Consider the following 26,612-nt stretch of genomic DNA (forward strand, 5'->3'; position numbering starts at 1 on the left):
CAAGTTAAGCTGAAGGCAGAGATCAACAAATTCTTGATCTCAGAAGGAATCAAGGGCTACGGGGAGAGTGCAGGGAAGTGGAGTTGAAATGCCCATCAGCCATGATTTAAATGACGGAGTGGACATGATGGGCCAAATGGCCTTACTTCCACTCCTATGTCTTATGGTCTTATGGACTCACCAACAGGACAGAAGTGCAACACATTTTGAGAGTGACAGAAGTCACTTCTCTCAAATGGTTGTGAATCTGTGGAATTCACTAACCCCAGAATGTGGATGATGCCAAGTCATTGGTTAGATTGCAGGAGGAGGCAGACTGGTTTTTCTTTCGTAATGGGTTGAAGGAAAGTGTGCGGGAAATGGAGTTAAGGCTGAGATGGAAACAGCCATGATTGTATTAAATGGTGAAGCAGGCTCGAGGGATGGAATTGCCTACTGCTTATCACAGTGATGATGATGGTTTGCCCAAACTAAAACATTACTCAGTTGGTCATTGATTTGCAAATTTTTGTCATTGACAATTTAAATTTCTGAATTGCTGCAGCAAAAGAACAAGTTTTACACTTTTCTCATTTTCATGCTGGTTCTCGAACCATTCCATGATTTTATCACTAGCCTCGATCATCTCCCAAACACACCTTCTTGATGAGTCATAGAAAGCTAACAGCAGCTGCAGCAAGGAATTAGGAAGCAAACTTTATGTTGGCCTTTATTGCTAGAGAATCCAGTGAAAAGTACAGATTGCTGCAATTATATACAGTACGAGAGTATTGTGTACAATTTCAATCTCCTTACATAAAGAAAGACATACACTTTATAGATAGAGTGTAATGAAAATTCTCCAGATTAGTTTCTGGATTGGCAAGGTTTTCCTATGAGGAAAGATTTGATAACAAGACCATAAGATGTAGGATCAAAAATAGGGCATTCAGCCTATTGAGTCTGCTCCACCATCCATTGAGGTCTGAGCTGATATGGTACTCCTAAACTCCACCTTCTTGCCTTTTCCCAGAAGCCCTTAATGATCAGAAATCTGTCCATCTCAGCCATGAACCAGCCTTGATAGCCCTCTGTGGTAAAGAACTGTGATAGATTCACTATCTACTGAGAGAAGAAATTCCTTCTCATATGTGTATTCAATTAGGGACCCTTTACTCCAAGATTATGTATTCTTGTCCAAGGCTCTTCCACAAAGGAAACAATCTTTCAGCATCCGCTGGTCAAACCCTCTGAAAACCTTGTATATTTCAATAAGATCACCTCATTCTTTTATACTTCAATGATTGTAAGTCCAATATACTCAAATAAAAACAGAAAAATGCTGGGAAAACTCAGCAGGTCAGTAAACAATTGTGGAGAGAAAGCAGAGTCAACATTTCAGTTCTAGTGACCTTGCTTCAGAAATCAGAGCCCAATCTACTCAACCTCTCCTCATTAAAAAGTCTTTCCAAATTTAGACCAACTTAGTAAATCTTCTCTGAACTGTCTCCAAAGCCAGTAGACAAGGTAACCAAAACTGTGTATTCTAGGTGCATTCTAATTAGCAAGACTTTAGTACTTCTATATTTCATTCCAACTGAAATAAAGCCAGAACTTATTTAATACCAGATGAAGTTGTATGCTATTTTTTTGTGACTCATGCAGCAAGGCCCCCAAATCCTCCTGTGCTACAACATTCAGTAGTCTATCCCTGTTTAAATAATATTCAGCTCCTCTGTTCTTCCTGTCAAAGCACATAGCCTTGCATTTCCCCACATTATATTCCATCTGACCTGTTTTGCACACTCAGTTAATATGTTTATGTTCTTCTGTATTCACATTATACCATCCTCACCAATTGCGTTCCCAACTATTTTCAAGTCATCCACTAATTTAGCGATAGTAAATTTACTTCTGTTGTAGAACTCATTGATAGAAATTGTCAAGAATGTGGCCCCAAGATTCATCCTTAAAGTATTCTGCTAGTTACAGGTTGCCATTCTGAAAATGTCTCCTTTATTCTAGTTCTCTATTTTCTATAATTAGCCAGTCCTCTGTCCTTGCCAATGTACTACCCCAACATGTTGTCTCTTAACATTATTAAGTAACGTTACATGCAGTACCTTACTGGATACCTTTTGAAAAGTTGCAGATATAGTTCTAACTATTCTGAACTATTTCTACAGGACCTGGCTCTCTCTCACACCTCTCAAAGTCAATGCTGCATTGATTGAACCTTCTTTATTTTTTGGTGTCTTCACTTTTGCTTTTGATGCAGCTTCTTTGACACTTACATCTTGCATTTTACATCTTGCACTCTTCAGGATAAACACAAGAATGCCAAATTTCAGGAGAGCATGATGATGATTGGTTTGCAAGTTATCTCCGATTGGCTGAAAAGTTGCCAATGACAAAGTGGAAAGGAACTAAAAAATCTCCAGACTCCTGGGTAATTCAAAAAATTGCAAGATTGGAACAAATTATTTTTCCTTGTAAAGAAAATAGCTGGCAAATAAAATGTTGCACCACATTTATTTCAGTATCTCACAACCAGTAATTCATATATTTCAGGAGGAGAACATCAATGTTTACCTTGACTGGCTCAAAAGTCAACCCATTTATTTAAATCTCTTCCCAGGCAGTTATCATTCACATCAATTTACTGATGACGTATGCACTGCAGCTGTTCAGTAAGAACAACGACAGAAAAATTTCAGAACAAGCATGTCATCTTTTAAGTTAATATGTCCTGCGTTGAGTTGCATATCACTCAAAACAAGCTTTGCTGGGTGAACATGTGGCTCATAGACCAGGCAGCAGACTCACAAACCGGTTATTTTACTCAGAACGTCACGGCAGCTGGAGATGTCCAAGAGGGCTGCAGCAACATTTTGGGGATGTTCTCAAGGCAACCCTGGAGAGATCAAAAATCTTCACTATATCATGGCAGGTCCTGCACCGTGGCTGAGCAAAATGAACAGCTCTCTTTGGGAGAGTAGTTAACACGTTGAAAGACTTTATCTTGAGCCTGCAGAGGCAAAGTTAAGGCTTTGTAGGGAGTAACACAGACCTCAAAACATTTCACCTGCTCAACCTTTCAAGTGCCATCTAGCCCACAGTTTACAGTATCTACTGATCAAATGTTAGACTTACTCACAGAGCCCATTGAATTGGAGTGAAAGCAAATCATCGTCAATGCTGAGGGATTGGCTAAGAAAGCAAATGTACTCTTTCGGGAGATGGGTGTTAATAAAAATGAAATGATGTTAATAAAAATTAATCTCTCTATTTTTCATTATTCGTCAAATGAAGCTAATCTTTCACAAACCATATTTCCCTATCTTTTATCCCTCTAGGCCATGGTCCAGTGAAAGTTGGATTTCTGCAATTGTACTTTATTCATTACTCTGTAAAATGTAGAGTCAAACCTAAGGAAGCATATCTATGCCTTACAGGTTTGGACATTTTTAATGCTATTTTGCACTGTAAGATTTCCCACTGTTCCTCTTTGGGAAAGTAATTTTGAAAGATAATACTGTGGTGCAGTGCACAGCATTCTGAATGGGACTGTGACTTGCTTTCAGCTCAATGCCCAAAGTATCATATACAGCCTGCTGCTCGGATGTAAGCAGCAACAGGCACTGATGGCTGTTTAGTTATTTGTCCCTCCCTCAACCATTAAATACCTGTCCAAAGGCACAGTTAATACTGAGAACTTGTCACATAAGAATAATGGCCTCTTCCGAGCACTTGGCTACAGTATAATTCTTCCTATTTAAAGCTTATCCCATATGCAGAGGGATACGTTTATGTAGTACGCAGTTCAAATCTTAGAAAGGCAGGTGATGATTGTGTTTTACCAATTACACTCACCAAGTAAGACAAGGAAAATAGAAACGGATTGAGTTCCCAGGTGGAAATTTAGCACAGTACCAGCACAACACATGAATTCACGGCAGAGAAACAGACCAGTCATCTCAACTGATCTTTGAGCCAGGAGACCTGTGTTCGAGTCCCATTTGCACCAGCAATGCATCTCCGAAAAAAGGTTGTTCAAAATATTTGGTCGTGTCCCTTATTCTGGATCAGGAGGCTCATGTTCAAGTGTTCCCTGCTCAAAGGGTATGCAAAGACATCTCTACAATCTGTAAAAGGACAAACCAATTAGAATGTTGAAGGTGCCTAAAAATAATAGAAAGAACATTTCTTCTGCTCGGTGTTCAGGACAAGGGGAGAATAACCCCAAAATAAAGGCTGGATCAGTCACCAGCAGTAACAGGAACAACTTCTTCTCACACACATATTCGAGGAAATCAGGAACTTTCTTCCCCCCAAAAGTAGTTTTGTCAAAAAGCAGAATTCCAGGTATTTGCATTCTCACAATGAAGGTCATATTCTTCTAAGTCTTTTCTGCACTTTCTCCATTGTTTCAATATCCATTTTTGCAGAACCAACGTTATGGTGGCAGGTAGTTTTGCTTCATTCAGTTGAGTTTTTACAGATGGTAATCTGGTGGAGCAGGACAAAGCAGTTTTCAATTCCTCACAGTTGACCTTGGAATAATTGGACAATTTGCTCTGCCAGATTATTCTCATAGGCAGTAGTCAAAAAATAACCATTTGATCCATGACTACTTATATTCCAAATGAAAGGGGATGGGAATTGGTTAAAGGTGAGAAATCTGCTTCTGCCTCATTAGTTAAGAGCAGGCATGAACTGGATTTTTTTATGATGATTCTGTATCTCTGATTTCTTCAACTGATGTTTACTGTGAACTTTTCAACAGATGATTTATGTACAGCCTCTGAAATGCAATGTCAAGGACCTGATATGTTTTAATTATCAGGAGGGACTAAACAGCCTTGAGCTCTTTCCTGTGAAAATTAGAACGTGATGGGTATATGAGTAGACATGTTTAAAATAATGAAGGGGCTTGATGGCGTAAGCATGAAAGAAATACTTCTATTTAACAGGGATTCTAAAAACATGAGTCCTTAAGGATGGAACTTGAACAGTAATTACGTTCTGAGAAGCAACCCGGCAGAATGATTTACAGTAATGCTCCAGAGATTTTAATACTTGCCCAAATATTCCTTTTAGAGGTTAGGAGTATTATTGGATAAACCTGGTAGAATATGAAAATTGGAGTCAAACTCATTAAAGTTTTGGAGAAACTTTTATTTTGCTCTAGACAGTTGCTAGCACATGGAGCAGTTGAATAAAATTGTATAGGTGCCTTTAAGAAGCTAGAAGTTAAGTATGCACACAAGGGATAAAGGAATGGAAGAACGTGCTTATCGGAAAAATGAAGAGGGGTGGGAAAAAGTCTGTATTGAGCACAAACATTAGCCGAGCCAATAAAGCCCATTTCTGAGCAGTGAAATTCAGCATAAGATGTTTGAGTTGAAAGTAAACAATAAAACAGAAAGAACTTTGAGGTCGGAATATAATAAATTTTATTGGATAAAATTGGACAGTTATGTGTTTTAAGAGCTCAGAAAAAAAAACTTTTCATGACTGATGATGTATTGTAGACTGCAGTAACTGGGAGCTCATGGACATCAGTATGATCTAAGACAATTGCAGTAGTTCCTGCATCTTGAGAGACTTCCACATAGGGCTATTGAGCTGGAGAGTGAAATTGCAATGTGTCATTAAGAGGGATGGAATATATAACTGTTAATATAACAAAAAATAGTGATCTATGTGAATTAAATTGTGAAATGTTTATGTCTTAAGTTTCCTGACTTGTGCTTCAAAATTTAAGCGACTGTGGAACCACAGGCAATTTATAGCATGGAAAGAGGCCATTTAGCCCATTGTGTCTGTGATGGTCAGTAAAAAAGCAAATAAATAAACCACCCAATTCTAATTGCAATCTCCTGTATTTGGTGTGTAACCCCCAGGTTACAAAGCTTCGGCTACAGATTATGCTAACTTTTAAAAGGGTTGAAGATTTCTGCTTCCACCCTCAAGTTCCAAACGCCCGACAGACGGACTATCTTAGGAGGACAAATTGAGTAAATTGGGCCTGTACTCATTAGAATTTAGAGGAATAAGAGATAAGCTTAATGAGACATACAAGGTCCTTAGTGAATTTGACAGGGTAGGTGCTGAAAGGTTGTTTCCTCTTGTAGAAGAACCTAGAACCAGAGGACATAATCTCAGAATAAAAGATCACACATTTACTATTAATATTTAATACAGTCAAAGTGGAGTTTCTTTCAGTAGGTTGTGAATCTGTGGAATTCTTTACCATGGAGGTCTGGCTCATTCAAGGCTGAGATAAATAGTTTTGCATTCATTGATTGATATTAAACAGCTGACTGGTTTAATTACTTTGACAAAATAAAATCAAGTTACTCAATTAATTTACAAGGCAATTGGATAACTGTTAAAGAAAGCAGAATGTTAAAGAATGATGAGCAAGATAGGTTTGGCAAATCAGTGCCATTTAAAGTGCAGCCCAAACACCATGGATCTCCTTCTGTAATTGGGGAAGTACATTGCCAATTAACGTTTAACCTTCTTCAGTTTTGTGGCCTCACATTTGGTAGCTGCACAAGTCATTGCGAGTAGAATTTTTCGGATGCAAGGGCTAAATTATCTCATGGAGTGTGTTCATAATTCTACTTTCTAATCCAACTGACTACTTATTGATGTGCCTTTTCATTTACAAATGAAAGGACAATTCAAGAAGAAAAGTGAATGGGGGCAAATCATTAAAACATGTAATTCGAATTTGTAATTTAGGATATTAATCCTTGGGACATTTATGTTTAAGTACAAATTTCTGTGCCAGTCAGTCATAGTGTCCCACAGCATGGAGACAGGCTCTTCAGTCCAAACATGTCCATCCATGCTAACCACATTTCTCTGCACTTGGCCCATATCCTTCTAAACTTTTCCAATCCATGTATTCATCCAAATATCTTTTAAACATTGTTAATGTACCCACATCAACCACTTCCCCTGGCAGCTTGTTCCATATGTGTAAAAACGTTGCCCCTCAGGTTCCCATATATTCTTTCCCTCCTTACCTTAAACTGACGCCGTCTAGTCTACGATTCCCCAACCCTGAGAAAAAGACTGAGTGCATTCACCCAATCCATGTCTCTCATGATCTTATACTTTTCTGTGAGACTCCCCTCAGTCTTCTATGCTCTAAAGAAAAACGCCCTAGCTTGTTCAACCTCTCCTGGTAACTCAATCCCTTGAGTCCTTGCAACATCCTTGTAAATTTCTTCACACTCCTTCCAGCTTAAAACCATCCTTCCTGTAGTAAGGTGACCAAAGCTGAACACAATACTCCAAGTGTGGCCTTACCAATGTCCTGTACAACTGCAACATAACTTCCCAACTTCAATACTCAATGCCCTGACTGATAAGGCCAATGTGCTAAAAGTCTTCTTCATTGCCCTGTGTTCCTGTGATTCCACTTTCAGAGAACCATGCACCTGAACTCCAAAGCCCCTCTGTTCCACTACACTCCTTATGACCTTACCGTTCACCATGAAGCTCTGACCTTGATTTGATTTCCCAAAATGCAACACCTCGCACTTATCTATATTAAACTCCATTTGCCATTTCTTGGCCACTTCCCCAGCTGATCAAGATCCTGCTGCAATTTCTGATAACCTTCTTCACTGTCTACAATACCACCAATGCTAATTTCAGTATCATCCACAAGCTCGTTAATCATACCTGTATATTCTCATCCAAATTATTGATATAGATAACAAACTATGGGCCCAGCACTGACCCCTGAGGCACACCACTAGTCAAAGGCTTCCAGTCAGACAAACATCCTTCCACTTTTACTCTCTGCTTCCGGCCATCAAGCCAATTGTGTATCCAAATTGCTGTGTGCCCCTGGAGTCCATGTGATCTAATCTTCAGAGCATCCCACTATATGGAACCTTATCAAAAGCCTGACTGAAATCCATATAGACAACATTTAATGTGCTACCCTCATCAACATTCCTGGTCACCTCATCCAAGAACTCTAATAAATTTGTGAGGCATGATCTCCCGCACACAAAGCCATGTTGACTACTCCTAATCAAACCCTTTCCAAATGCATGTATGTCTTATTCCTCAGAATCTTCTCCAGTAACTTACCAACCACAGATGTTAGGCTTACGGGTCTATAATTCCCAGGTTTTTCTTTGTAGCCCTTCTTGAATAAGAGCACAATATTTGCTACCTTATAGTCTTATGGCTAACCCATGGCTAACGATGATGCAAATATATCAGCCAGGGCCCCCACAATTTCTTCTCCTGCGTCTCACAGACTTCTTGGATGTATCTGATCAGGACCAGGTTGACTTATCTACCTTCATATATTCTAATACACCCAACACCTCCTCTACCGTGATATGGACTGTCCCTAAGATATTGCCACTAACTTCCCCAAGTTCCCAAATTTTCATGTCTTTCTCCACGGTAAACACGGAAGAGAAATATTCATTGAGGACCTCACCCATCATCTGCGGTTCCACACATATATGTCCACTTTGGTCCTTGAGGGGCCCTATTCTTTCTCTAGTTATTCTTCTTCCTTTAACATACTTAAATAATCTCTTTGGATTTACCGTAATCTTCTCAGCTCAAACTATCTTGTGCCCCCTTTTCACCCTCCTGATTTCCTTCTTCAGTAAACTCCTGTCTCTCCTTGCAACCTCGTACTTGTCTCCCTGCAGTTGAGGATCCCACCCCCTGCCAATCTAGTTTAAACCTTCCCTTGTAGCACTAGCCAATCTGCCCACCAGGATATTGGCCCCCCTTCCAGTTCAGGTGCAACCTGTCCATCTTGAACACATCACCTGTGCCCCAGAAAAGATACCAATGATCCAGGAATCTGAATCCCTGCTCCCTGTACATATTCTTTAGCCACACATTCACCTGCCATATCCTCCTGTTCTTACTATCATTAGCACGTAGCAGTGGAAATAATCCACAAATTACCATCATCGAGGTCATGGGTTTTAATTCATTTCCTAGCTCTTTATAATCGCTCCATAGGGCCTCATCTCTATTTCTATCCAAGTCATTTCTGCCAATATTCTCGATGACTTCTGGCTGCTCAGCGTCTCCCTTGAGAACGATTTGTAGCCACTCTGAGACATCCTGGGCCCTGGGACCTGGGAAGGACCACACCATCTTGGATTCCCACCTGTGGCCACAGAAATTCCTGTCTGTACCCCTAACTATTGGGTCTCCTATCACTATAAGGTCCTTTTTACTTTTACGTTTTCCTACTGTGCCCTAGAGCCAGTTGTAGTGCCACCAACATGGCTACTGCTGCTTTCCCCTGAACTGTCATCCCTCCCAACAGTATCCAAAATGGTATACTTGTTTTCAATGGGAATGGCCACAGGAGATTCCTTCACTCTCTGCCTACTCCCTTTGCCTTTCCTGGAGGCCACCCAGCTACTCTCTGCTAGCACTAAAACTGCTATCTATGATGCGGTCAGCATTTGGGATGATCCTGAGTGCATCCCGTTCCAATTCCATGCCACACTTGCACCAAACTGAAGAAAGCAAAACAGTGTGAGAGTAGTCGGTTCCTGCAGAATAGATAGAAGCATTCACCTTCTGAGAACATGTTAGATCCGTGGAGATGTTTGAAACATAGGAATCACTAGACAATGTAAATCGCAAGATCACCCTCCACTACTCGATCTCTGCAAAGCCAGCTGTTCAATAGTTCTAAAAGTGACTATTTTCTGTTTCAGTTTATCATGCTGACTTACATCTTCATGCTGGCATGGCTGGGAGTGACAGCCTTCACCTCACTGCCTGTCTTCGTGTACTTCAATATCTGGACACTCTGTCAGAACATCACCGTCATGGAGTCCATTGACTTCTGCTTTGATATTCGTCAGTTTGGTACGTCAATGTTTGTGCTGAGTTGTAGAATAAGCATATGGAAGTATATTTTACTCTTCGGTTTGATTGGTCATCTTTTTTCCCTTCACCCCGCTCTCAGTGATCAATTCCGCAGGCTCCACTGGTCCCTAGCCTCTGTGTCAGCAGATTCTCAAACTCAGAGCCGTGAACAAAAAAAAAATCAATCTGACACTTCCCAGGGTTGAAGTGCAAATTTCAGATATCTCATTGAGCTGTGGCCCTACTTGCCTTCTCAGGTGGCTGTAAAATATCATGTGATAATATTTCAAAGAAGAACAAAGGAGTTCTCTATCCTGTCCTGGTCCATATGTATCAAGCAATCAACATTAATAATACAGATCTTCTAGTCATTATCTCACTGTTTTTTGGGACTTTGCTGTATGATAAGCAATTGCTGCACTTTCTGCATCACACAGCAGTAACTACATGACAAAAATAAAGCTCATTTGGATGCCTAGAGCCCAAAAATCAGTACAATATAACTGTAACTCTTTCTTCATTTCCTTGATCAATTATGGCTTATTCAGTAACCCTCTCCTGAACTCTGACTGCTGGTTCAATTCCCAATTCTGGTCGTGGGCATAAAACTTTAAGGTTGGCCACTCTGCTGTCGTACTGTACTATTGCTGCTGTCCTTAGGATGAGACATTCAAGTGAGGTGATGTAAAAGACATTGCAAGAAAAAGTGTTGTTGAGAAAGAGCAGAGGAATTATTCCTGGTTGTCTGGACAATATTTGACCCTTAACTGACACCAGAGAAACAGGTTATCTGGTTATTATGACATTGCTGTTGGTGGGAGCTCTCTGTCCATAAATTGATTACTCTCTTTCCTGTACTACACAGTCATTACATGAGGTTGACTGTAAAATTCTTAAGAGAAAGTTTGTAAAAGATTGTTTTGGAAAGCAAGTCTTTCTTTATTCATTTCTCTCTCTCTCTCTCCCATCATGTCCCAAATCTTGAGGCAGTCAATTGATTGTTTGCAAATTCCCTATGGATGCTGCTCAATAATTGATAGCTGGAAGACCTACCAGAGCAATTGGAATCAGGGACACCGATCAGAACTTGCTGAATAACAGTATTAAGGCTGTGGATCCTTAATGATGCTTGGTTAACAGAGCTTTCTGTTTCAGGTATTGTGCCTATTCATGAGCCGAAGATGGTCTGCACTTTGAATGAGACCTTCAACAAACTCTGCCAATCCAATGATGTAAGTCTATTTCTGAGTTCATAGCTTGGGGTACTTTACATAAAATACATAAGGTCCTCACGACATTGAATTTTGCTCAAGAGTGATATAAATAAATGGTGCGATCATTGATGTATATTCAGGGATCTTGCTCATTTGGTTACAGATAAAATTCAATAACCTTCCTTGGACCTTCATTCTGCAAGCCTCCAGAAACCTCATTTTCTGTCCTGCTTCTTTATCACACTGAAATTAGTCACCAGTTGCATAAAGTAGTTGCACATTCTGGCCATGAGGTAGCAATGTTTACCTCTCAACTCTGTCATGTGGGGCTGGCATTTTCACATTACTAGCATTGCCTAAACAAAATGCAAAGCATTTTACTCTGGGTTACTTATCTGTCCAGGTTGCTCTAAGTTCAATATTAACAGATGACTCTGGGCTCAACTGGGATTTTCGCCAAAGTGCTGTAAAGGCTAAGGCAGAAATGTCTTGATTTTCTAGTCTCCTCCTTTAAAACGTCCACAGTCTGTCATATTTTAGTTCTGGGAAGGGCGGGACAGGACACAATTAGAACTGGCTCTTACGGAGGTAGTTTGAGAGCAGCAACAAAGACATGCAAGAACCAAATTGGACTGCTTAACAGGCCCACCTCAGCTCTCCGAGGTTTCAGTGCAATTGCATTAAAAGCTGGTAGGCCGTCTTGCCTTTATCTCTCATAGTACCTGACCCCTGCATGTCCCAATGTCCCTTCCATTCCCATCCATGCTCCTCATGTCCCAGTCACATGTCCACTGAATTCCCATTCCCCCTCCATTGTCCCTCACATTCCTCATGTCAGACCCAAGCCAGTGTATAGTTCCCATACTCCCTCCACATATTCACTTCCGTCACTAACCTAAGACACAGTGTATGATGTGGTGGTGCTTGGACTGGGGTGGACAAGGTCAGAAGTCACATGACACCAGTTTTTGGTCCAACAGTTTTATTTGAAATCTTTTGGAGTGCTTCAGATTTCAAATAAACCTGTTGGACTATAAACTGGGGTTGTGTGACCTCTGATCTCAGACACAATACCGGCAGACATCAGGAGCCACATGTACACAGGTGAAAGAATGCCTCATAATCTGATAGACCTCTCATTCAAATGTGCTTCACGATGACAGCAAAACCTCAATCATAAATTCCATTCAAAGATCTATAAATCTCATGAACTGTTTGATCTATTGTAAAAACAATGACAAATCTGTCTTACGCATCACACAAAAGGCAGATAATCATTCAAGTGATCTTTTAAAACAATAAGTTAAATTGTGAACAGTGATCTCTGCTGAGATCAGTGGTTACCTATGTGGTGAAACTGAATCAAAGCATTCATAATATGCAGATCAGTAAAACCAAACCTTGGGACATCTAAACAATGGAGTCAATCACAATTGTACAAACCAATAGCTAATATCTTTTCTCTAAGCAACACCAGGGAGCTTGCTATTCAATTCACTTTAGCAGCACATTTTTTTTTAACCTTAAATGAAAGCTGCAGTTGTTTCTTTCGAAATTGGGAATTTAAGCCACTTCTGACCCTGTGAAAAACTAGAATAGAAAACGGTAAGTTAACAGGTGGCATTGAAATAAGGGAGAAATTAAGCATTATAAATCGGATTCACAATATACCAATGTGAAATTACAGAATATAATAAATAAAACTGGGAAAGTTACAGGTATAGATTGCTAAATGGAATTATGATGTGTTGGATATAACAATGACTTGATTCAAGGAGGAGCAGGAGTTTGGTGTTAAATATTCTTGGTCACAAGGTATGCAGGAAAGAAAGAAAATTAAAGGAGTGGCAATATTCTCTAAGGAGAGAATTTCACTGCTAGAAAAAAAAGAAATGATTCAGAGGGTCAAGTAGAGAATTGACTTGGATAGAGCCCAGGAACAAATAGTCACAGTTGCATCAGTGATAATGGGAACTGCAGATGCTGGAGAATCCAAGATAATGAAATGTGAGGCTGGATGAACACAGCAGGCCCAGCAGCATCTCAGGAGAACAAAAGCTGACGTTTCGGGCCTAGACTGCATCGCATGTTGTGCTCTACAGGTGACCAGCCAGTGGGAGGGAGGTAGAGAAACAAATCTGCAAGGAACTACTTAAATAGGCTCAAACATTAGAGATTAATCAGAATAGGGGACTTTAACATTCCAAATTTCAGCTAAGTATGGTAGATGCTGGTGTAAAGAACGGAAAGGGCCAAGTGTTCTGAAATTGTATTCAGGAGAATTTTTCCGCAGCTCATGTGACCAACCCTACATGAAAAGAGACACTGCTCAACCTGATGTTTGGCAATGGGGTGGATAAGTAGAATGTGTGTCAGTGGGAGAATGTTTTGGGCAAACTGACCAATATGTCATAAGCTTCCAGAAGGCAGTGGAAAACAACAATGAATAATCCAGAATAAGAATAATTAACTTGGGGAGAATCAACTTCAATGGGGGACGAACAGAACTGGATTGGTAGCTAGGACCAAAAGTTGATGGGAAAAGTTACCTTCAAAGAAGAGATGGCTCAGACACAATCAAAGCCAATTTCTTCCAGAGGTAACAGGAGGGAAAATAAATCGAAAACTCCTTGAATGTAAAAGGAGACAGAAATTAAGAAAAGGAATAAAAATATGATAATAACAGGCAAAAAATACAAATGCAAACTGTGAGGAATGCAAAAGGTTTTTAGAACATAGAACATAGAATATTACAGCACAGTACAGGCCCTTCGGCCCACGATGTTGTGCCGACTGGTCATACCAATCTCAAGCCCATCTAACCTACACTATTCCATGTACGTCCATATGCTTATCCAATGATGACTTAAATGTACCTAAAGTTGGCGAATCTACTACCATTGCAGGCAAAGCATTCCATTCCCTTACTACTCTGAGTAAAGAAACTACCTCTGACATCTGTCCTATATCTTTCACCCCTCAATTTAAAGCTATGCCCCCTCGTGCTCGCTGTCACCATCCTAGGAAAAAGGGTCTCCCTATCCACCCTATCTAACCCTCTGATTATTTTATATGTTTCAATTAAGTCACCTCTCAACCTTCTTCTCTCTAATGAAAACAGCCTCAAGTCCCTCAGCCTTTCCTCGTAAGACCTCCCCTCCATACCAGGCAACATCCTAGTAAATCTCCTGTGCACCTTTTCCAAAGCTTCCACATCCTCCTTATAATGTGGTGACCAGAACTGTACGCAATACTCCAAGTGCAGCCGCACCAGAGTTTTGTACAGCTGCAGCATAACCTCTTGGTTCCGGAACTCGATCCCTCTATTAATAAAAGCTAAAACACTGTATGCCTTCTTAACAGCCCTGTCAACCTGGGTGGCAACTTTCAAGGATCTGTGTACATGGACACCAAGATCTCTCTGCTCATCTACACTACTAAGAATCTTACCATTAGCCCAGTACTTTGCCTTCTGGTTACTCCTACCAAAGTGCATCACCTCACACTTGTCTGCATTAAACTCCATTTGCCAACTCTCAGCCCAGCTCTGCAGCTTATCTATGTCTCTTCGCAACCTATAGCATCCTTTGTCACTATCCACAACTCCACCTCCAACTCATCCTTCTACGCCCTCATCCAGGTCATTTATATAAATGACAAACAGCAGTGGACCCAACACCGACCCTTGCAGTACACCACTAGTAACTGGTCTCCAGGGTGAACATTTCCCATCAACTGCTACCCTCTGTCTTCTTTCAGTAAGCCAATTTCCGATCCAAACTGCTATATCTCCCACAATTCCATTCCTCCGCATTTTGTACAATAGCCTACTGTGGGGAACCTTATCGAACGCCTTGCTGAAATCCATATACACCACATCAACCGGTTTACTCTCATCTACCTGTTTGGTCACCTTCTCAAAGAACTCAATAAGGTTTGTGAGGCAAGACCTACACTTCACAAAACCGTGCTGATTATCCCTAATCAATTTATTCTTTTCTAGATGATTATAAATCCTATCCCTTTTAACCTTTTCCAACACTTTACCAACAACTGAAGTAAGGCTCACTGGTCTATAATTACCAGGGTTGTCTCTACTCCCTTTCTTGAACGGGGGAACCACATTTGCTATCCTCCAGTCATCTGGCACTATTCCTGTCAACAATGACGATTTAAAGCTCAATGCCAAAGGCTTGGTAATCTCCTTCCTGGCTTTCCAGAGGATCCTAGGATAAATCTGGTCCGGCCCAGGGGACTTATCTATCTTCACCCTCTGTAGGATTCTAATACCTTTTCCTTGTGAACCTCAATCCCACCTAGTCTAGTAGCCTGTATCTCAGTATTCTCCTCGACAACATTTTCGTTTCCTAGAGTGAATACTGTCGAAAAATATTCATTTAGTGCTTCCCTTATCTCCTCTGACTCCACACACAACTTACCACTACTATCCTTGATTGGTCCTAATCTTACTTTCGTCATTCGTTTATTCCTTAAATACCTATAGAAAGCCTTAAGGTTTACCCTGATCCTATCTGCCAACAACTTCTCATGTCTCCTCCTGGCTCTTCTGAGCTCTCTCTTTAGGTCTTTCCTGGCTACCTCGTAGCCCTCAAGCACCCTGACTGAGTCTTCACATCTCATCCTCACATAAGCCTTCTTCTTCCTCTTGACCAGAGATTCCACTTTCTTTGTAAACCACGGCTCCCGCACTCCACAGCTTCCTCCCTGCCTGACAGGTACGTACTTATCTAGGACACACAGGAGCTTTTGCTTGAATAGGCTCCACATTTCTAATGTGCCCATCCCCTGCAGTTTCCTTCCCCATCCTATGCTCCCTAAATCTTGCCTAATCTCATCGTAATTGCCTTTCCCCCAGCTATAATTCATGCCCAATGGTATACACCTATCCCTTTCCATCACTAAAGTAAACATAACAGAATTGTGATTGCTGTCACCAAAGTGCTCAGCTACTTCCATATCTAACAGCTGGCCGGGCTCATTACCCAGTACCAAATCTAATGTGGCTTCGCCCCTTGTTGTCCTATCTACATACTGTGTCAGGAAGCCCTCCTGCACACAGTGGACAAAAACTGACCCATCTATAGTACTCGAGTGTTCCAAGTCAATATTCGGAAAGTTGAAGACCCCCATGACAACTACCCTGTCTCTCTCACTCCTATTGAGAATCATCTTTGCTATCCTTTCCTCTACATCTCTGGAACAATTCGGAGGCCTATAGAAAACTCCCGACAGGGTGACCTCTCCTTTCCTGTTTCTAACCTCAGCCCATACTACCTCAGTTGACGAGTCCCCAAACATCCTTTCTGCAACTGTAATACTGTCCTTGACCAACAATGCCATTCTTCTCTGTTCTTACTGAAACATCTAAATCCCGGAACCTGCAACAACCATTCCTGTCCCTGCTCTATCCATGTCTCCGAAATGGCCACAACATCGAAGTCCCAGGTACTAACCCATGCTGCAAGTTCACCCACCTTATTCCGGACGCTCCTGGCATTGAAGTAGACACACTTCAAACCAACTTCTTGCTTGCCGGTGCCATGTTGCGTCCCTGAAACTTGATTTCGGACCACCCTACTCTCAACCTTTTCTATAGTCGAACTACAATTTTGGTTCTCATCTCCCTGCTGAATTAGTTTAAACCCACCCGAATAGCCTTAGCAAATTCCACCCCCCCCCCACCGGATATCGGTACCCCTCTGGTTTAGGTGAAGACCATCTTTTAAGGGAAGTAAAAGCCCAAATATCAGAAGTGAAGAGGAATTGTGAAAAAGAAACTAGCAGTTAACATAAAAGGGAATCCAAAATGATTTGAGGCGCACATAGTTAGGAAATGGATGGTAAAGGAGGAATAAGGCCAATTAGAGACAAAAAAGGAAAATGGAACGTGGAGACAATAGGCACAGCTGAGGTATTAAATGACTATATTGCATCAGCTTTATGAAAAATGCTCTGTCACTAGAAATGTTCAAACTTAATAAGGAAGTAGTATTGGATAGTGTGAGAGGTTGACAAGGCACCTGAACCAGAGGAGATACATCCTAGGATAAGGAAGAAAGTGAGTGTGGAGATTGAGGAGACATTAGTTATGATTTTTCAGACTTCTTTAGACACAGGAATGGTGTCAAAGCCTGAGGAGTTGCAAACATTACACTTTTTTTTACAGGAATTGGTAAGACAATTATTGATTCTTAAGTTCAACTTTGATGGTGGAGAAACTCTGCAAACAAAACATTAGGAGGAAGTAATAGTCATATGGCAAATGCAAATTACTTAGAGAGAACCAGCAGCAATTTCCTAAAGGAAAGTCATGTTTAACGAACTTGCTAGAGCTAAGAGAAAGTTTTGATGACCACAATTCTGTTGGGGTTTCACGTATGGGTTTCCAGAAGGTAATTTGACACAGCGCAACATAACAAATGGATGAGCAAAATTTACGCTTATTCTCTAAGAGGGCTAGTAGCAACATGTATACAAAATTGGCTGTGAGAGTGATAACAAACAGAGTAATAGTTTGCAGTGAAATTCCCCAGAAGTCAATATTAAAATCTTATGTTTTGCCTGATACATGGCAATGACCTAGATCTTGGTGTTCAGCAAACAACTTCAAAATTTGTGGATGGTAAAAAAAACTTGAGAAAATTGTTAACATTGAGGGGGACAGTGTAGAACTTCAAAAGGACATTGTCCAGTTGGTTGAGAACCCAGGGAGGTCGGATAGTTGACAGTCAATATGGAGAGGTGTGAGATGTATATATATATAGAAATCACATAGACAGTACAAAATAATACTCCAAAGAGTATGCATCAGCAGGGAGACCTAACAGTAAATGTGCATAATTCATTAAAGATGACACAGAGTAATTAATAAAGCACACTGTATCTTTGGTGACATTAATTGAGGCATAATATAAAGACCATAATATGAAGGTTTGCTGAACTTAAATCAGACACAAATTAGATCTCAGCTGAAGTACTGGGTACAGTTTTGGATATCACACTTCGGGATGGATGTGGACATATTGGAAACAGTGCAGAATAATTATATAAGAATGGTTGCCTGAGTGAGAAACTTCAGTTGTGAAGATAAATTAGAAAGTTTTGAATGTTTTTCTTGGTGAGGAGATTTGAAAGAAGCTTCAAAAATCATGAGGGGTCCAGACAGAGAGAAAGTGTTCCCACTCATAAAAGAATCAAGAACAATAGGACACAAATTTAAAGTAATTTGTAAAAAAGCCTAGTTCTGAAATGCACTGCCTAGAAGTGTGGTAGAGTCTAGTTCTACCTGAAGCATTCAAGAGAATATTAGATGATTATTTGAAAAGAAACCACACGTAGAATTATAAGGAATTGGTAGGAGAATGGCATTGGCAATAAAGCTGATATGATGAAGCAATGCAGGTACAATGGCCAAATAGCTAGAAGTACGCAAATGTCAGATGAGTATTTCTGGGCAGTTTTTGCTCCCTTCCAGGACACTCCACAAGTTATGTCTTTTAAGTAAACCAATTAATGGAAACCTCAATGTTTGACTGAGCTTTTACTTATATGTTTAAGAAATTGGTTGAGTGACAGGACACAGAGGTTGGAGAGGCGGTTACGTTAATTGACAGTGACATAAGCAGCAGTGAACAGCACGGGCCACAATATTCACTACATTTATTATCAGCTTAAATTATAGGATTGAAAGCCACATATCAAAATTTGCTGATAGCATATAGATAGGTTAATGTTAGCAAAGAATGGGAGCAAAGAAAAATGCAGAAAGTGTTAGATTCAGGAAAGTGATCAAAATTATTGAAAATGATCTCAATACAACGAGAACATCCACTTAGAACTTAAACACGGTAAAACACATTCTAAATGATGAAATGTTAAAAACAGCAAGAGGGATCAGTGATTTTGGTGTCTGTGAGCATAAAGAATTGCAATGTGATTAAAAGATTTAGAAAGTATTCATAGAACTGAACAGAAAGCCGAGCTTTGTATCGAGAGGATTTGATCAGGAGGGGGTAAAAGTCATGACTCAGCTGCCTAGAGCGCTGTATAATCTGTATCTGAAGTATTGTGAGTAGTTCTAGGAATTTATATTCGGACAGGTATATTTGCCTTGAAGGGGGTGCAGCGTACGTTTGCTGGAATGATACCTGGAATACAATAGATAATTTACAAGGCAATATTATACAAACTATTATTGTGTGATTGTGTCATTTAGAAAACACAATCGAGGTAATTTGATTGATTTTGAAAATATGGAAGGGAAGACCTAAGATAAATAGAGAAAGCCTATTTCCATTTTGTATTGGAGCCTAGGATTGGGGGGAGTGATGGTGGGGGTGGTGTGTGGGATGGTGTGCAGAGTAAACATTCGAGCCCAGCCTTACTGGAAGGAATATAGGAATTATTTTCACACAATAAACTGTGATGGATGTTCAGACCTTTCTTCTGTAAATAGCAATTAATGGAAATCAATTGATAATTGTAGAACTGTGCCTGATAGTTTTGTTAGTCTTATTTCTAGTGGATAATGGGCCAAAGAATTGGTTGTGGAGTTAGATCGCAGGTCAGCCATGAACTTAGAGATGAACATAACAACCTTGAAGGGCTGAATGTCCTACTCCTATCTTACATTCTCACATTCTCGAAGTTGTTAATAGGCACTCTAACTAAGAGCTGTGAACTGAGCAAGTCTGTAAGTAGTGTGAAATCTAAAGCATTGATGTTTCCCAGTAAAACAACATTCAAAAGAGTCTGCTACATGCAGTCTATTCTCAGTGAAAGCCAGCATGACATTTCTCTACTGCTGCTGTGGAATTGATTCATCACAAAGATACCTGCTGAAAGGTTGCTTTTCATCTTTTTCTAAACACAATCTCTGGGATCAATTCAAGACGAGAAAACACTTGAAGGTACTTTATGTGAGGTTGGAAAAGACTCAGAAGATCCAAGCCCATACCTGCGACTGCCAAATATCCTGTCCACAGCTCATAAGCCTGGAATTATGCTCCTACCTGTTGGAATGTCACTTCTGTTCCATTACCCTGGAATCAGATGACAAAAGAATTGGGGAAGTGTCACTGGACCTGAAACATTAACTCTGATTTCTCTTTAGAAATGCTACCAAACCTACTGAGTTTTTCAAGCAATTTCAGTCTTTGTTAAAAGTTTGGAACAGTCAATGGGAGAGGGGGATGGAAAATTGGGGCTATTGCTCATTTTGAGCCAATGCAAGCTCCTTGATGAGCCTGCTCATATGCACAATGAGCTAAATTATGCATATTAATTTCAGAAGTATAAAGTAACCATACAGTTGCTCTCTCTCATTAGGCAGAGTCAACTGGTGGTGAATATAACCTAAGGATCACCTTGCCTCAAGTGAGGTGCAAAGTCAGGACTTGTATGGTGACCTCAGTTGGCGTGGGAGTTGAAGCCATTCTGTTAGCATCATTCACCAACTGTCCAGCCAACCGAGCAGACCCACTCCTAGGGATTTAAACCTGAGTTGGCAGCAAAAGAGCAGGACAGTCAAGACAGTACCAATTATGTTTTGAATAATTGAGAATAAGTCTGGGTTGGCAAGCGAAGTGAGTGTTGAAATTCTATAAAGTGATATGGCTGACAGTGTTTCTGTAACTTCCCTATTGTTAAATGGCTGTTACATCAACTTGTTTAATGAAGCAAATCGAGCCAATAATGACTTGATTTGATTTATTATTGTCGCATACTGAAATACAGTGAAAATATTGTTTTGCGTGCTATTCGGCAAGATTATATCATACATTAGGTCATTAGAGTAATCAAATAGAATGCAGAATAGTTCCAGCTGCAGAGAAGGAGCAAGGGATCAACTCTGAGAGGTCCATTTGGAAGCCTGATAACAGTGGGGAAGAAGCTGTACTCGAATCTGTTGGCCCGAGTTTTCAAACTTGTGTTTCTTCTGCCCGAGTGAAGAATTATAGTTAGAATTAGATTTATTGTCACCTGTACTCAAATTACAAAAAAACAGGAGCACAGTGAAAGGTGTGCAATGTTGCCAACACATGGGACCATCTTAGGTTCAAAGTACTTAGGTACAAATCTTAGATACAAAAAATAGAGAAAATAAAGAAAAAACGTCACACTTCATCACAAATATCAATAGTACAAGTGAGGTAAATAAAAAACAAGGCTATAAAACATTACAGACTTTCATTAAGAAGGTGGAAGGGCATATAGCTAGGGTGGGACATGTGTATGCTTATATTGGCTGGTTATATTACCAATTATATTTGATTATATTGTTTGATGATTTGGAAGTGTGTCTGGCTTGGTTATGTTTTCTCTAGATTTTTGATTTCCTGACTGAATATCTCATGCTATTTCATTACTTTTTCCTAGTTGAACATGACGTTCCATTTGTTCATTGTGGCACTGGCTGGAGCAGGAGCAGCAGTCATTGCTATGGTGAGTGCAAAACTGAGACCATTGTCAGCCTTTAGATGTGGCATAACCTGCACATTGACGGGTACAGAAAAGAGCTTAGTTCAACTCATTATAGCTGTGTTAGCCCACAAATATCTGCATAACCTCGAGTGTGAGTGTAGTCAAATCAACAAGAAATGTTTGAAAAGGTGTATTTATTTTCCAATGGAGACAGATATAAATCCCCAGTAACTGGATTTACAAGGGCAGTGGATAATGTTATAGGATTGTTCTTCCTTGACTGTGGGATAAACTTATTGACTTTGACAATGTGAGGATTGATTCCGTGTCACAGGAGACAATCTCAGGGGTAGCAGCTGCAGTTTCTTTCTTTCAGTTTTTATTTACCATCAAGGCTCAAATCAGTAGTGCTGTACATGCATTAAATTTTACCTGAACCCACCTTGGAATTAAAGGAGGACATTTCCAGGCAGAATTGCGTCACTTTGTTTAGGAGAAATGCAACTTGGAGCTTTCTTTGTGTTTATACTTATATCTGGATGGTAACCAATTAGGTGACTTGAATAGAGGTAGTAGGAACTGCAGATACTGGAGAATCTGAGATAACAAGCTGTAGAGCTGGATGAATGCAGCAGGCCAAGCAGCATCTTAGGAGCAGGAAAGCTGATGTTTTGGGCCTAGACCCTTCTTCAGAAATGAGGGAGGGGGAGGAGGCTCTGAAATAAACAGGGAGAGAGGGGGAGGCGGATAGATGATGGATCGCGGAGAAGATAGGTAGAGAGGAGGCAGACTGGTCAAAGAGGTGGGGATGGAGCCAGTAAAGGTGAGCTTAAGTGGAGAGGTAGGGAGGAGATAGGTCAGCCCAGGGAGGGCCTACAGGTCAAGGGGTTGGGATGAGGTTAGTAGGCAGGAGATGGGGGTGGGGCTTGAGGTGGGAGGAGGGGATAGGTGGAGGGACAGGTTAGGGAGGCAGGGATGAGGTGGGCTGGTTTTGGAATGTGGTAGGGGAAGGGGAGATTTTGAAGCTTGTGAATTCCACATTGATACCATTAGGCTGCAGGGTTTCCAAGCGGAATATGCTTTGCTGTTCCAAAAACCTTTGGGTCGAACATAGAACATAGAATGTAGAAAATTACAGCGCAGTATAGGCCCTTCGACCCTCAATGTTGTGCCGACCTGCGAAACCAATCTGAAACCCATCTAACCTACACTATTCCATTATCATCCATATGTTTATCCAATGACCATTGAAATGCCCTTAAAGTTGGCTCGTTGTTGCACTGTACAAGGCCCAGGTGGACATGTCATCTGTGGAATGGGAGGGGGAGTTGCTGGGGTGGTACATGAGAACGAGGGAGATTCTGTTTTGTATTTTTTTATTGTGGGAGGGAGTGTGAGGGATGCGTTGCAGGAAATGGGGGAGACATGGTCGAGGGCATTCTGGACTACTGAGGAGGGGAGGTTGCGGTCCTTGAAAAACGAAGACATCTGAGATGCAGGGGAGTGGGCTTGAATACTTGGTGAATCTTGGCCATAACTGGGTTACATGTTTATACATTGTTGCACAGAGAAAAACTGGTATTAAATTCTGCACGTGTTATCGAAAATGGCAAGTTATAGAACATAGAACAGTACAGCACAGTACAGGCCCTTCAGCCCACAATTTTGTGCCAAACATTTGCGCTAAACCTAAGGCTGATCTAACCTCCACCCCTACATTATACTATCATCCATATGCCTATCTAATAGCTGCTTAAATGCACCCAATGAGGCCGACTCCACTACCCTCTCTGGCAATGCATTCCACGCCCCTACCACTCTCTGAGTAAAGAACCTAACTCCGATGTCTCCCCTGTATCTACCTCCACTCACTTTAAATCTATGCCCCCTTATAATAGCTACCTCCACCCGAGGAAAGAGTCTTTGGATGACCATTCTATCTATACCTCTGCTCATTTTGTACACCTCGATCAAGTCACCTCTCATCCTTTGTCATTCTAAAGAGAAAAGCCCTAGACCTCTCAACCTTTCCTCTTAAGACCTTCTCTTCATTCCAGGCAACATCCTGGTAAATCTCCTCTTCAGCTTTTCCAACACTTCCACATCTTTCCTGTAATGAGGCAACCAGAACTGGACACAATACTCTAGATGTGGCTGAACCAGGCTTTTGTATAGCTGGAGCATAACTTCACAGCTCTTGAACTCAATTCCTCTATTAATGAAAGCTAATACACCATACACCTTCTTAACAGCTCTATCCACCTGGGTGGCAGCTTTCAGGGAACTGTGGACATGAACCCAGAGATCCCTCTACTCCTCCACACTACCAAGAATTAACCCTGTATTTGGCTTTCAAGTTTGTCCTTCCAAAATGAATCACCTCGCACTTTTCATGGTTAAACTCCATTTGCCACTTTTTAGCCCATCTCTGCTTCATTTCAATGTCCCTTTGCAACCTAGAACAGCCCAGCGCACTGTCCACAACGTGACCCACCTTCGTGTCATACACGAACTTAGTAATCCACACGTCCACTCCGACATCCAAATCATTTACAAAGACCACAAACAGAAGGGGACCCAGGACAGATCTGTGTGGTACGCCACTTGTAACTGAGCACCATATTGAATATTTCCCATCCACTACCACCCTTTTTCTTCTAAGGGTCAGCCAATTTGAATCGAATCTGCCACATTTCCCCCTATCCCATGCTTCCTTACCTTCTGCATTAGCTTACCAAGGGGAACCTTATCAAACGTCTTACTTAAACCCATGTATACCACATCTACTGCTCCACCTTCATCCATGTGCTTGGTCACCTCTTCAAAGAATTCAATAAGGTTTGTGAAGCATGATCTATCCCTCACAAATCCATGCTGACTATCATGAATCAAACCGTGCCTTTCCAAGTGATCATAAATCCTATCTCTCAGAGCACTTTCCAATAATTTGTCCACCACTGACATTAGAATAACTGGCCTATAATTTCCGGGGTTATCCCTATTCCTTTTTTGAACAAGGGAATGACATTTGCCTCTCTCCAATCTTCTGGCACTGTACCTGTGGACAGCGAGGATGAAAAAATCATCACCAAAGGCCCTGTGACCTCTTCCCTCGCTTCCCATAGAATCCTTGGATAAATCCCATCAGGTCTGGGGGACTTATCTTCTTCAACTTCCACAAAATTCCTTGTACATCTTCCTTACTAACATCCACCTCCTCTAGCCTACCAGCCTGTCTCACACTGTCCTCCCTGACAACTAGGCCCCTCTTAGTTGTGAATACTGAAGAAAAATATTCATTAAGGACCTCTCCTATCTCTTTTGGGTCCATGTACAAATTCCCTTTACAATCCTTGTGCGGCCCTGCCCTTTCACTGGTCATTCTCTTATTCATCACGTATGTGTAAAAAGCCTCGGTGTTTTCCTTGATCCTGTTCGTCAAGGTTTTCTCATGCCCCCCTATAGCTCTCCTAGGTCTTTCTTCTGCTCCTTCCTGGCTAACCTGTATTCCCCTAGAGCCTTTACTGATGACATTGATGCAACCTAGTCTTCTACAACTTGTTTGCTCAGAGAGGTCTTCTAACGTTTCAGGCACAACAAAAATAAATTAAAGTCATTAACTTTTCTTCCTCATCGTTGCAATTTTTCATGCATTTCTAATATTAAACAGTTAGCTTCTCGCTATTTGGCATCTGTAGGACCAGAAATGTGCTGATTGATCTAATATTCCAAATTATCAAGACGCCCATGTAATCAATTTAAAAACACACCGTAGTAGAAATGTGATGCAGGGGATATACACCTCACTGTTGTACTTTATGTACAGCATGAATCACTTAAATAATAATGCAACTTTGCCTTAAATGAAGCATCCTGGCAGAGAGCCTTCTCACTTAAATGTTTAACTGACTACTAGGACATCACAGAGATCTTGATAATACAGCAAATTTCCAATATTCAGGTATATAGCTTCTGCTTTATCAAGAAAGCCTGTTCACAACATAACAGTTAAAACAAAGTTTAATGCATACCTATGGGTTTCAGGCTGGCACCAAGCCTTTGGAGTCATCAAACGGAAAGCTGTTTCAGGTGTCAGTCCGTAAATTTTGATTTTAACAGGCATACAATTTGAGTATTCTGTAGCTGATCTATCTCTTTTGCTCCTCACCTCACAGTCTGCATCCCATCTCTTCCCTTCTCCAAAAGAGCTACGTTCAGCACAGTTAACAGCACTGCTAATCCACAGCTCTATCCTGGGCATGGAAGTTTCACAATTTAAGCTTGCATCTTTATTAATTTTTTTTAAATGTACACAGTTAATGATTTAAAATGCTGGATTTTGGTAGAAGCAACCATGGAGTTGTGGATTGCGGTTAAAAATAGAATCCTGCTGATTCAGTAATTTATCTGACGGAGAAAATCTGACACCCTTACCTACTCAGTCAACCAATGCTCTTGAGGGATGGAAATCTGTCATCCTTACTTGATCTGGCCTACATGTGACTCCAGACTTGCAACAATGTGAGTAACTCTTACCCGCTATCTGGGCAATAAATGATGTCCTAGCCATCAACACTCACATCTCACAAACAAATATATTGAAAAAAATGAATAACTTCTATCCCAGTCAAGGTGACTGACACTGGACTAACATCTGAAGTGGCCCAACAAACCTTATCTTTTAATTCATTCACAGGATAAGGGTGTCACTGGCTCGGCCAGCATTTATTGCCCATCCCCAATTGCCCATAGGCAATTAAAAGTCTACTACATTACTCTGTGCCTGGAATCGCATGTAGACTAGAATAGGGATGGATGGCAGTTTCCTTCCTTAAAGGACATTAGTGAACCAGATAGGTTTCTCGTGGTCATCACAACTCCCAATTCCAGATTTTCATCGAATTCAAATTCCACCAGCTGGCATGGTGGAATTCCAGCCCAGATCCCCAGAACCTTACCTGAATCTCTGAATTAACAGTATCCCTAGGCCATCACCTCCTCTTTAAGTTACACAAAGCCACTTAACAATAGGCAATAAATTCTGATCTTTTCAAAAATGCACTTGTGCCGAGAACAACTTTTAGA

General features: G+C 40.8%; 1 protein-coding gene across 1 annotated transcript in view; it reads left to right on the plus strand.

The window, feature by feature from the left end:
- The window catches only part of gpm6ab (glycoprotein M6Ab), a 227,850-nt gene that overhangs the window by 188,383 nt on the left and 12,855 nt on the right, over window positions 1-26,612 (plus strand). Inside the window, exons 4-6 of the mRNA XM_048527800.2 lie at window positions 9,717-9,870; window positions 11,026-11,102; window positions 21,483-21,548. Coding sequence (XP_048383757.1) covers window positions 9,717-9,870; window positions 11,026-11,102; window positions 21,483-21,548 — 297 coding nt within the window. The remainder of the gene's footprint in view (window positions 1-9,716; window positions 9,871-11,025; window positions 11,103-21,482; window positions 21,549-26,612) is intronic.

This window comes from Stegostoma tigrinum, chromosome 3 (genome assembly GCF_030684315.1).
Source record: "Stegostoma tigrinum isolate sSteTig4 chromosome 3, sSteTig4.hap1, whole genome shotgun sequence".
Lineage (NCBI taxonomy): Eukaryota > Metazoa > Chordata > Chondrichthyes > Orectolobiformes > Stegostomatidae > Stegostoma > Stegostoma tigrinum.